The 14,258-nt window shown below is 31.8% G+C and overlaps 1 protein-coding gene and 1 long non-coding RNA gene across 2 annotated transcripts in view; one reads left to right on the top strand and one right to left on the bottom strand.

Moving 5' to 3' along the window:
- LOC143050680 (uncharacterized) overlaps positions 1-14,258 on the bottom strand; it is a 31,893-nt gene that overhangs the window by 11,792 nt on the left and 5,843 nt on the right. Inside the window, exons 2-5 of the mRNA XM_076223841.1 lie at positions 11,872-11,935; positions 10,989-11,192; positions 8,895-9,139; positions 8,442-8,624 (exon numbers count right to left, since the gene is read on the bottom strand). Of these exons, the coding sequence (XP_076079956.1) occupies positions 8,442-8,624; positions 8,895-9,139; positions 10,989-11,192; positions 11,872-11,935 (696 nt within the window). The remainder of the gene's footprint in view (positions 1-8,441; positions 8,625-8,894; positions 9,140-10,988; positions 11,193-11,871; positions 11,936-14,258) is intronic.
- The window catches only part of LOC143050696 (uncharacterized), a 1,496-nt gene continuing 1,230 nt past the window's right edge, over positions 13,993-14,258 (top strand). Inside the window, exon 1 of the long non-coding RNA XR_012970497.1 lies at positions 13,993-14,258. This exon is cut by the window's right edge and continues 453 nt beyond it. This is a non-coding gene — a long non-coding RNA (uncharacterized LOC143050696).

Here is a 14,258-nt window from a genome sequence, read left to right as displayed (position 1 = left end):
AAACAAATTTAACCTTAAGTCACTGTAAATGTCACAATTAATCAAAAAGTGTATCTCATCTTCTACAGCATCGTTACAAAATGGACAAATTCTTTCCTCTAACGGTATTGGTGGTTTCGTATAACGACCCGTCTCGACGGACAGAGGTAAAGTTCCACATCTAAGTTTACATAGATTACTTCGTAAGTGGCGTGGCATTGCGTTAGTAACATAGTGTTCAGGTTGAAGGTCCTTCTTATAACGTCTATATAGTCTCAACTTGTTTCCATTCACATTCGAATTGTCATTCCAAAGTTTGGTAAACCACAACTGTTCATCTAGTATTCGTAATTTACTTTTAACTACTTTAAAAAATAGTTCTTTGCTAATTCCGGGCTGCATTAAGTGTTCTACAGACATATTGCGAAATAACTTAATCACATTAAAATTCCAGGATCTACGTTTTCGTTTCGACCATAAATGTATCTTATAGAAAGTACGAGAATTATCTGAATTTTCAAGTTTATAAAAGAATCTCAAAACTTCCAGTCTTTGTTTAGCATGACATGACAGCCATCCTAAATCACCCTGTACTGCAGTGTTGCTAGTCAATTTAGTCACTCCAAGGAATATTTTACTAGCCCTGTTTTGAACGTTATTAATGAGTCTATGTTCAGTAAGTCCCCATATCGATGCACCATATAACAATATTGGTTGTACCAAACTTTCATACAGTTTTGTGAACACTTGATATGTCATACCACCATAAGCGTAAAATTTCACAGTCAAACAGCTCAAAGCTCGGCTGGCAGATTTAGAGAGTTCTTTGACGGCTTTATTCCATGTTACATGTTCACTGAACCAAATACCTAAATATTTGTATGAATCTACATACACTAAACTATGACTTCCACAGAAAAAATTGAAAGTAGAACGTTCAACAGAGCTAGGCCTAAAATGTATCACATTTGATTTACTACAATTAATACTCAATCTCCATTTATGGCACCATGCATTAACACAATCAAGCATACATTGTAAACTAGCCTCACTTGGACCTAGTAAGACGATATTGTCTGCATATAGTAAGATGCTTACATTTATACTATCAATATCAATACCCTTATTTAAAAACTTAATTTCTGTAGCTAAATCATTAATATACAAAGCAAAAAGCGTCGGAGAAATCAGACACCCTTGTTTCACACCACATGAAACCGGAAACATCGACGTAAAGATGTTGTTAACACGTACAGAACATGTTGTGTTGTCATACAAAGATTTAACAGCATTTAAGATTTTTCCGTTAACACCAAACGTTTGTAATTTAAACCATAAACAGTCCCAATTCACATTGTCGAACGCCTTCTTCAGGTCAATAAAGCAGGCATAGGTTGAAAGACGTGACAATTTACGGTCATTGATGATAGAGTACAGACTATATATTTGATCGAGGCAGCTACGCTTTCTACGAAATCCACATTGTTCATCAACTAATACACCCGAATCCTCAATCCAATCTCCAAATCTAGAATTAAGAATGTCACAGTAAACTTTACATGGCACCGACAAAAGCGTTATCCAACGATATGACAAAGGAAGCCGCACGTCTGTACTATTTGGTTTCACTATTGGATTTATAATTCCTTGTTTCCACTCTAGTGGTGAAACACCGTTTTCAAAACAAAAATTTATAATATTTTGTAACATATCGATACAGGTTTTGTTTTTTAGAACTTCTGCTGGGATATTGTCTATGCCAGCTGCCTTTCTTAATTTCAATCTGCTCACCGCTTTCTCAACTTCACAACGAGTGATGGGTTCGTTTAAACAAGATGTATCTACCAGTTCCGGGTCTGATGAAATTTCCCCCTTCTTTATTTTGTCTAGGTGACATTGATCATATAACATGCTGTCAGTTTGATCGTTGAACAATGTTTGATAGTTCGTTTTCCACTTTTGTAATACATATTCTTTGTCCGTATTAACTTCACCATTATCATCAATAACCTCCCACGGTATTTGATCCCGCTGTCATATGGTATTTTGAACCCCATGGTAAATTGACCCCGGGGTCAAAATACCGCTATGGTAAATTGAACCCCCCCATGGTAAATTGAACCCCCCCTGTATGGAAAATTGAACCCCCATGATAAATTGAACCCCCCTGTTATTTTCATCCTAGATGAATATTACAACATTTTACATTATTCTAAAGCTTATCATAGATTAAAAAATCATTCATACAAGAAGGGGAGGTACATTTTCCATGCTTAATTAAAAGAAATATCTTTGCTTGGTATAAGTGCTCTGAAGTCTTTACCAACAAAATGTCATTCAAAATACTTATTGACACATTATAACTAGACCATATGTAGCTTGAATGCTTTAATTATTTGTAATTATAACTTATGTATATATATATATATATATAAGGGTAGTTTTGATTTTCCATTGTAAAAAAAGGGGGAGGGGGTCAAAATACCATGGCAAAGTAAAATTTTAAAAATATCTTTTCCAGCAAGTTAAATACATACAAACTACTTATTGGTGAATTCTAACTACATAAAAGAGTAAGAATTGCCAGATTTTTGGAAATTAAAGGTCTAGAGTAGGGGGTTCAATATACCGCAGGGGGGTCAAAATACCATGGCAAAGTCAAATTTTCAAAATATCTTTTCCAGCAAGTTAAATACATACAAACTACTTATTGGTGTATTCTTACTATATAAAAGAGTAAGAATTGCCAGATTTTTGGAAATTAAAGGTCTAGAATAGGGGGAACAATATACTGCAGGGGGGTCAAAATACCATGGCAAAGTAAAATTTTAAAAATATCTTTTCCAACAAGTTTAATACATACAAACTACTTATTGGTGTATTCTAACTATATGAAAGAGTTAGAATTGCCAGAATTTCTGAAATTAAAGGCCTAGAGTAGGGGGTTCAATATACTGCAGGGGGGTCAAAATACCATGGCAAAGTAAAATTTTCAAAATATCTCTTCCAGCAAGTTAAATACATACAAACTACTTATTGGTATATTCTTACTACATAAAAGAGTAAGAATTGCCAGAATTTTTTGAATTAAAGGTCTAGAGTAGCGGGTTCAATATACCGCAGGGGGGTCAAAATACCATGGCAAAGTAAAATTTTCAAAATATCTTTTCCAGCAAGTTTAATACATACAAACTACTTATTGGTGTATTCTAACTACATAAAAAAGTTCAAATTGCCAGAATTTCTGAAATTAAAGGCCTAGAGTAAGGGGGTTCAATATACCGCAGGGGGTCCAAATACCATGGCAAAGTCAAATTTTTAAAATAACTTTTCCAGCAAGTTTAATACATACAAACTACTTCTTGGTGTATTCTAACTATAAATATAAAAGTTAGAATTGCCAGAATTTTTTGAATTAAAGGTCTAGAGTAGCGGGTTCAATATACCGCAGGGGGGTCAAAATACCATGGCAAAGTAAAATTTTCAAAATATCTTTTCCAACAAGTTTAATACATACCTTGCCATGGTAATTTGACCCCCCTGTGGTATATTGACCCCCCCTAATGACTATAGACCTTGAATTTCAAAAATTCAAGCTATTCTAAATCCTTAACATAGTTATATTACTCCGGTAAGTAGTTTGTATGTATTTAATATACTGGAAAAGACAGTTTGAAAATTTTACTTAGCCATGGTATTTTGACCCCCCCTGTGGTATATTTAACCCCCTACTATAGACCTTGAATTTCAAAAATTCAAGCTATTCTAACTCCTTAACATTGTTACAATACTCCAATAAGTAGTTTGTATGTATTTAATATACTGGAAAAGATATTTTGAAAATTTTACTTATTCATGGTATTTTGACCCCCCTGCGGTATATTGAACCCCCTACTATAGACCTTGAATTTCAAAAATTCTAGCTATTCTAAATCCTTAACATAGTTATTTTGAAAATTTTACTCAGCCATGGTATTTTGACCCCCCTGTGGTATATTGAACCCCCTACTATAGACCTTGAATTTCAAAAATTCAAGCTATTCTTAATCCTTAACATAATTATATTACTCCAGTAAGTAGTTTGTATGTATTTAATATACTGGAAAAGATATTTTGAAAAATTTTACTTAGCCATGGTATTTTGACCCCCCTGCGGTATATTGAACCCCCTTCTATAGACCTTGATTTTCAAAAATTCAAGCTATTCTAACTCCTTAACATAGTTATAATACTCCAATAAGTAGTTTGTATGTATTTGATATACTGGAAAAGATATTTTGAAAATTTTACTTAGCCATGGTATTTTGACCCCCCTGCGGTATATTGAACCCCCTACTATAGACCTTGAATTTCAAAAAATCAAGCTATTCTAAATCCTTTACATAGTTATATTACTCCAGTAAGTAGTTTGTATGTATTTAATATACTGGAAAAGATATTTTGAAAATTTTACTTAGCCATGGTATTTTGACCCCCCTGCGGTATATTGAACCCCCTACTATAGACCTTGAATTTCAAAAATTCAAGCTATTCTAACTCCTTCACATTGTTATAATACTCCAATAAGTAGTTTGTATGTATTTAATATACTGGAAAAGATATTTTGAAAATTTTACTTAGCCATGGTATTTTGACCCCCCTGCGGTATATTGAACCCCCTACTATAGACCTTGAATTTCAAAAAATCAAGCTATTCTAAATCCTTTACATAGTTATATTACTCCAGTAAGTAGTTTGTATGTATTTAATATACTGGAAAAGATATTTTGAAAATTTTACTTAGCCATGGTATTTTGACCCCCCTGCGGTATATTGAACCCCCTACTATAGACCTTGAATTTCAAAAATTCAAGCTATTCTAACTCCTTCACATTGTTATAATACTCCAATAAGTAGTTTGTATGTATTTAATATACTGGAAAAGATATTTTGAAAATTTTACTCAGCCATGGTATTTTGACCCCCATGTGGTATATTGAACCCCCTACTATAGACCTTGAATTTCAAAAATTCAAGCTATTCTTAATCCTTAACATAGTTATATTACTCCAATAAGTAGTTTATATGTATTTAATATACTGGAAAAGATATTTTGAAAATTTTACTTAGCCATGGTATTTTGACCCCCCTGCGGTATATTGAACCCCCTACTATAGACCTTGAATTTCACAAATTCAAGCTATTCTAAATCCTTAACATAGTTATATTACTCCAGTAAGTAGTTTGTATGTATTTAATATACTGGAAAAGATATTTTGAAAATTTTACTTAGCCATGGTATTTTGACCCCCCTGCGGTATATTGAACCCCCTACTATAGACCTTGAATTTCAAAAAATCAAGCTATTCTAAATCCTTAACATAGTTATAATACTCCAATAAGTAGTTTGTATGTATTTAATATACTGGAAAAGATATTTTGAAAATTTTACTTAGCCATGGTATTTTGACCCCCCTGCGGTATATTGAACCCCCTACTATAGACCTTGAATTTCAAAAATTCAAGCTATTCTAAATCCTTAACATAGTTATATTACTCCAGTAAGTAGTTTGTATGTATTTAATATACTGGAAAAGATATTTTGAAAATTTTACTTAGCCATGGTATTTTGACCCCCCTGCGGTATATTTAACCCCCTACTATAGACCTTGAATTTCAAAAATTCAAGGTATTCTAACTCCTTCACATTGTTATAATACTCCAATAAGTAGTTTGTATGTATTTAATATACTGGAAAAGATAATTTGAAAATTTTACTTAGCCATGGTATTTTGACCCCCCTGCCGTAAATTGAACCCCCTACTATAGACCTTGAATTTCAAAAAATTCAAGCTATTCTAACTCCTTAACATAGTTACAATACTCCAGTAAGTAGTTTATATGTATTTAATATACTGAAAAAGATATTTTGAAAATTTTACTTAGCCATGGTATTTTGACTCCCCTGCGGTATATTGAACCCCCTACTATATACCTTGAATTTCAAAAATTCAAGCTATTCTAACTCCTTAACATAGTTATAATACTCCAATAAGTAGTTTGTATGTATTTAAGAAACTGGAAAAGATATTTTGAAAATTTTACTTAGCCATGGTATTTTGACCCCCCTGCGGTATATTGAACCCCCTACTACAGACCTTGAATTTCAAAAATTCAAGTTATTCTAACTCCTTAACATAGTTATAATACTCCAATAAGTGGTTTGTATGTGTTAAACATGCTGGAAAAGATATTTTGAAAATTTTTCTTAGCCATGGTATTTTGACACTCATGGGTATATTGAACCCCCTACTTAAAACCACAAATTAAAAAAATTGGTAGCCTATAAATTGTAAATTAGATTATCTGCAATACTATTTATCAAAAACAGGGGGGTTCAATATACCGCAGGGGGGTTCAAAATACCATATGTGAAAAATGACCCCGGGGTCAAAATACCATGCGGTATAATGACCCCGGTATAATGACCCCGGGGTCATTTTACCGCATGGTATTTTGACCCCGGGTTCACTTTTTAGGGGGTTCAAAATACCATATGACACCGCCTGTCATTTGAAATTCCAATTTTGCCAATTTGTTTCCAAAAATCTCGAGAGTTCGGTTTTTCAAGTTCAGTCAGCAGATCCATTTGAAGTTTATTTTGATAAGTTCGTTTTGCTTTCCGTAAATGTTTGTCAAAATCGTTTCGGGCAACACAATACTCTTGTTTTAATTTACGTTTAATGTTTGTGTGGTCACTACATTTGAGCCATAACTTTTCCTTTTTGCTTGCTGCGTCCCACTTCTGTTGTAGTAAGTCACTCCAATAAGGCTTTAAGAAAGTCTTTGCTTTACTTTGCTTCGATTTACATTCATATTTGATAGGACTGGTTACAGTAAGGCCAGCTAGATCCATTTCGTTCATTAAAAAGTTAGTGAAGGAACCATATGCTTCGTTAATACATCTATTTGATGAAAGTTCATTTTCAATGCGGTTGACAGTTTCACTGATTCTTTTAACACAATCTTCCGAATTCAAGAATTCTGTTGTTAACTTTGACATATCATATCTTTTAATTTCCTTGAATTGTGTTTTAAATGCTGGTTCATCATTCGGACCTTTGTTCATAACAGCTAATTTCCATTCAAGAATCGAATGATCCGGAGTTTTATCGGGCACGTCCATGTTGTATCGGTCGATCATGTCGGATATCGTATTCACTTTAAAATCGCTCACTGAAGGTATAGATTCATGCGGTACCACTACATAATCCACAACAGACTAATGTACACAGTAAACAATTAAGGAAATAATAGTCATGATTACTATACATATAATGTACACAGTAAACATTTAAGGAAATAATAGTCATGATTACTATACATATAATGTACACAGTAAACAATTAAGGAAATAATAGTCATGATTACTATACATATAATGTACACAGTAAACATTTAAGGAAATAATAGTCATGATTACTATACATATAATGTACACAGTAAACATTTAAGGAAATAATAGTCATGATTACTATACATATAATGTACACAGTAAACAATTAAGGAAATAATAGTCATGATTACTATACATATAATGTACACAGTAAACATTTAAGGAAATAATAGTCATGATTACTATACATATAATGTATACAGTAAACAATTAAGGAAATAATAGTCATGATTACTATACATATAATGTACACAGTAAACATTTAAGGAAATAATAGTCATGATTACTATACATATAATGTACACAGTAAACAATTAAGGAAATAATAGTCATGATTACTATACATATATATAATGTACACAGTAAACGATTAAGGAAATAATAACCATGATTACTATACATATAATGTACACTTCAATGTCAAATATAAAATGATACTGCAGTCTGTGCCAAACTGTTGTACGGTTTGTGTCTGACCAAAAATTCTAAAAAATAAATCTGTCTGACCAAGTGATTATTTGTCTGACATATGCTTTTTTGTCAGTAAGACAGAGTTTAGGATACACTGATACTGTGCCATGTTTTACCATGAAATTGATAACAATAACACTATAAAGATGTTTACTGCTATGCTAAGTCATTGCAAGTAAGACAGACTATTTATTGATACATGCTGTTATGTTCCAAAGATTCTGTTTTAAAATCTTACACACTCAGCACTATTATTATTGTCCTTTAATTAAAGTTTGTAGTCTTGGAAAAGTAATAATTTCTAAAATTATTTCATTATAACAACAAGCAGCAAGAGAAATATTCAATCTAAACAAATTATTACTGTAATTCATCTTGATAATTGCCAGAAGTCTACAACTTTAACTTTTAACTTAACTCTTATTGTGATCAAGTTGGCATCTTATGACAATGCAAAAAAATGCTATTATATTCATGAAAACAATTACATGTCTTTGAATGAACATATCCCGTAGTAATTTGAATATTCTTCACAAATTAAAAAGATAAAACTCACAAATTTGGATATAATCTTTGAACATAAAAAGATGCCTGGCTTTCCAGGAATGCAGTATGTTAATCGGATTGGTTGGTCTTGTACCACATGATTATCCAGTTTATTCTTTGACCTTTGAGCTTCTTGGTATGTTTTGTATTCTATAATACCATATCCTAGAGATTCATTGTCTTTCATTACAATCTGGAAAAAAAGTTGATAAATTAAATACACTTAGAAAAAACATAATATATTAGTTATTTTTATTCTTACTGATCTATCTATTGTATATGTCCTATATTGCACTTTTACAAAAAAAAATTCAAACGACAAAGTCATTATTTATCTACAATAGTCAATTAAAAGAGATACAACAGAAGCATTGTATGGACAAAAACCTGTAAATTTTTTGTATTGATTTTCTTATGGTGTAACTATTTAAATATGATAATTATAACATGTAAAGACACTTACCTGACAGTAAAGAGGTTTATGACAGCAACTAAAGATATCCCGCAGAGCCATAACATCAGTGAAATCCTTGGGTAGATTGTCTATCAACAAACATTTAGAACACAATTTGTCATATGAAGTTATGTTAACAGTTTCACAGTGTATTGAATGACTGTCTACTTCTTTCCAATCTAACTCTAGCTCTATCTGTTTAGATTTCTCTATTGTACAATCAAACTCCACAAATCCATATCCAAGACTTTCTCCTATAACAAAAATCATGTTATATCATAGAAAAAATTACATGGCCTTTCTCATTTGTCCAATATTACAGGAAATGACTGCTATTGAAGCATCTGATAGCAGATTGTAAGATCATCTTTTAACATCAACTATATTCAATTGTGAAAACAGATGAGATGTTTAAATTGTTTTGCCAATGAAACGGGATAAAATTAGTCAACTGTACTACACTGATCTGCCAATGTTCAATGTACAGTAAAACCTGTACAAACCGGCCAGCTATGGGACTATGAAAAAGGGCCAGTTTGGACAGTGAGCCGGTTTATTCAGGTTTCTGTTTTGATCGGGAGTAAATGACTTGTGACGTCCGATATACAGATATAATGCATGTAAAAGTTCTGTCTGATTGTAAATTATAAACTGAAAAATTCAAATACAAAATACAACAACGAAATAACGTATGATTGTTGTTTTGAATCTTCATATTCATTGGTTATAAGAAAATAATTTATATAAGGAACTGGTTGTTCCTCGAATTTAAAAAATATAACTTCACCGTGTTTAACATCGTCGTATATTTAATAGACCTCGGTAGCATCTGTCTCCGATTTGTCTATTTCACTTTCACTTCGTTTTTCATTGTTTTCATTTGCATCATAATATACTTGCGTGGTTTGGATGGTGAGACTTGATATTTAGGTGTATCATAAGCCAAATATCAAGACTGCATAACAACCATGAATTACTATTTCAAGACTTGATATTCAGGTGTATCATAAGCCTGAGATCAAGACTGCATGACTACTAGGAAGTACTATTTCAAGACTTGATATTTAGGTGTATCATAAGCCAAATATCAAGATCACATGACTACCATGAAATACTATTCCAAGACTTGATATTTAGGTGTATCATAAGCCAAAGATCAAGACTAAATGATTACCATGTACTTCTTAAATCATTAAAACACCCTTTACCCAATGCTAAAGCCCAAATATGGTTATATCAACAGGTATCATGTTTACTGTATAAGGTCAAAATGTTTACAGTAACATGTCAAAAAGTTTACTGTAACATGTACATTAGCTAAATATAGATTACGGTAACCATGGATTTTTCACAGAAAGGATAATTGAACTTGTTTAGATATCAACCAAGGTCCTTTTTGGACCGAAACCGGTCAGGCTATGAAACATCACCAGGCGCTGTTAATTATGTGTATTGGTATATATATATCCTATATTTTTATGCTTTTACATTTTTCTCACTGATACACATAGTTAATATGGCTTCTACTAACAAAAGCTCCATTTGGAGTTAATGTGTTTAGAGACCACTTATGTCAGTACACATTTCCTATATTGCCTATTTCTTATTTAGTACTTACAACCTATCTAAAACTTCCCTTGTCCAGCTAATAAAGGTAAATTTTATCTTGGGGGAACTAACCCTTTTTCAATGGGGTGCAACATACAATGTAGAAATTTGAAATTTGTCATTTAAAGGAATTTCTTTAGATTACATATTGTAAACCAACTGATTTTCTCAGATTCTTTATTTAGTGTTTTGACCTCTCTAGCCCAATTCACAGAGATTGAATTTTGAAATTTTCAAATGTACTTCCTGTATTAAGACAATTAAAGATCCAAGTTTATATTCTTCGTTATTCTTCTTCTTGCAAAGTTATCATTATTTGGTTTACAGTATGTGTGAAATATAATTACAGTTGTTTTCTCAATGAGATGCAAGGCAATTTGTAGGAGATATGATTAAAATCTTCTTGTTGGTTGTGTTTTATTTGCAGAAGCGATAACTTTGAAAAATGCACTAACAAGTTTCAATTTAAAGAAAGGACACTGTTTTTAAACAAACCTGTATGTCTACATCTGTACATGAAACATTTACATAAACTCCCATGTGATGAAACCAGCTCTCTCAACTGTTGATCGGTGTAAGTTGATGGAAGATGTGCAAGGCATAGAAGTTTATTTGAACTTTCAACTGATACATCAAATGACCTTGACAAGTACTCCATCACATCTAACACATTGTCACAGTCTTTGAATTGAACTTTCGCTAAAACAGATAATAATTATAATGAAAGGTTATTTTCAAAATTATGGTTTGGCCAAACAAAAATGTATGTGTGTTTACTGTCACATGCTGAAAAAAAAAAACAGGGTAGGCAGGTAAATTTTTAATATAATTTTGTTGACATCGAGTCTATGGGAGCAACATTGTGACTAAACAGTGCTTAAACAAAAATGACCAAAAAACTTAAGGGTAGGGGATAAAAATTAGGGTAGGTAGGGGTATAGTAAACACACATACTTTTTTGTTTTGACTCCTTGATTTAAGTTTTGTTCACAATACAAATTACACAACTTTAATAAATTACTTAAATAGAAGCTTCAGTTTTGACAAGTATAAAGTAAAACTACACATATTTTATACATTTTTTGTATTATAGCTGAACACATGTTGATTTTGTAAACTAAACCTTTCAATAATGACATTCACATAGATGCCATAATAAACACAAACAATGTTGAATTATCTAATCAGTGTGTGAGTGTTTGCTAAATATATACATGACCAAACTAATACAAAAAGTCGAATGCGTTGCTATTCTAAATAACAAAACTTTCCAGGAAAATGTTAGTTCTTCAACACACACATATATATCAAATCTATTAGTAATTTGAAAATTAAAACTTTTCTTTCCAATAAAGAATGCAATATTGACATAATCTACCTTGCTTATTTTGTTCATCGAACTCCAAAATGTTCACTCCATTTTCAGTCAATGTTCCAGTTAGCTGTAAATATTTTTAAAACATGTTTAAATAACTTTAGAAATGTATGCAGTGTCTAACATAAAAATATGAAACCCTCTGGAGTCATGCCTTTTTTCAGGACTATAAGTTTATTTAGTTTCTATGTATTACTAGCAGCATTCAACAATTTGCCTTTTCTTTTCATATATATATATTCAATATCTATCATAACACATGGAACCAATTTTTAGAATTATCATGGGTCCAAGCCTCACACTACTTCAGATCACAATATAAATGATTCATAAATAAAACAAGTTTAATCAATGATTTAAAACATTGTGTTGCATTACATTTAGCGAACAAAAGTGTGTTAATGTGTGTAGTTTGCATAATTTTCCCCTATCGGATCACTGTTCTGTCAGTTGTGTCATTCAGGACATGCATCATTGTAGACTGTACATTTTACTTTTGACCTATGATGGTTTACTTGTAGTTATAAATTCTGACTTGGATGGAGAGTTTTCTCATTGGCACTCATTACACATCTTCTTATTTCTATCTTCATGTAGCTCTGTACGTTTAATTTTATTGTAAGAATACAGATTTCTATCATAGCTGATCTGCTTTTCTTTTGAATACTGCCTCCAATCTGATTTGTACAATTACTTTGAAGACATTACAAAAATAAATACTGTTTGACAAGTCTTTTGGAAGGGAATATGAAGTTTTAATGCAATAGATGGATGAAGCATTAACTAAAGCTAAGTTTCATTATGATCTTATAAAGTAACAAATTTATTTCACCAACATGTCAAAATATTTTGATATACTGTCTCAATATAATGCACCTAAAGTGTACATGTAGGTTGAGATGGCTGCTTTAAAAGACTCTAGAGTCGCTCATTACAATACTCAGAGGAAAGCTGTTACAGTTTTTAATTGTTTGTGGATAAATGACAGTTAGTGACAAACCTAGCAGCCCTTCTTTGCACCTTTTCTAGTTTGTTTTTACGTTTTTACTTATTTCTTAATAGAAATGGTAAATCCTCGAAGACCAAAGCAACTGATAGTGAATAATTCAATATTGTGAACATCCATGCTGGCCAGTGTCACAGTGACTGTCAGTGACGAATCGGGGTCCGTTCGTGCCCATTCACGTTCGCACCCACTCATGTTCGCCCCTTTTCACTTTCGCACCCTACATGTTCGCGCCTGATTTAATTGGTTTTGTGTTTAATAACTATAGCTTTGTAATCAAGTTTTGGCAAGTGTATTCTTTATTTGTTGTCATTGTCTCAAAATAAAGTGAGACAGCATTTTTTTTGTTGTTGAATAAATCTAAATCATGTTTTGGATAGTGTATTGTTAAAAAAAAAAAAATCCTTTCTAAATAAAGTGGGATTCTGTCAAAGTTTTATTTTGTGTTGAATAACTCTTAAATTACTTAATCATGTTTTGGTTAGTGTATTGCTACGACTTTGTTTCATTGACTTGTTTCAAAATAAAGTGAGATTCTGACTACGTTTTTTTTTGTGTGTTGAATAAATTTTATCATGTTTTGGTTATACATGTAATAGTGTTTTGCTATATTTTATTGTTTCAGATCATAGGGACCAAGCTGATAAAAACAATTATCTTTTGTGTTTTTCATTTAAAATCTGGAATGTTTTACTTACTCCAAAGCAATTTATATGGGGAGGAAGTCCCCAATTACGGTAGAAAAATCAATAAAAAAAAAAAAAAAAAAAAAAAAATCGGGAAAATTTCCCGAATTTTTCATTCTACTAATGAACTCAAAATCGTTAACTTTTTTTTCAGATCTAGTTCCTGTTCCGGTTTTCCCCGCATTTGCGCAGAAATCTGTCTTGTTTGCATGAGAATTTGAAAAGAAAATTATATGTATCAGTCTAGTAAAATATAAGATTGCAACTCAATACAATTTCATTTTTAATAATTGTTTGATTTGAAAAAAACGTTACCTGATGGAAGCGTTTCTTTTGTTTACATTGAATATGACGTCATAACTTAAACAACGTCACAGCTAAATCCTTAACCACAGAACCGAAATCGGGAACGTTACAGTATTTCCGTTTCCTTTATTAATACCTTGCCACGCAACTACACATTTTACACATACCCCTTTCCCACGCGATTACACATTTTTACACATACCCCTTTGCCCCGCAATTACACATTTCTACACATCACAGTAAAATCGGTATTACTCTAATTTAAAGGCGAAAATAATGAAATTGTAAAAAGAAACGAGTTGCTGAAAACTTCCCCTTTGTTTTTAATAAAATTTTATGATCGAATAACGTTCAGTGTACGATATTTTTGGAGCAGACGACAGCTGTAGCAG

The sequence above is a fragment of the Mytilus galloprovincialis genome, chromosome 1 (assembly GCF_965363235.1).
Source record: "Mytilus galloprovincialis chromosome 1, xbMytGall1.hap1.1, whole genome shotgun sequence".
Classification (NCBI taxonomy): domain Eukaryota; kingdom Metazoa; phylum Mollusca; class Bivalvia; order Mytilida; family Mytilidae; genus Mytilus; species Mytilus galloprovincialis.
This window is presented reverse-complemented; position numbering and strand designations above follow the sequence as displayed.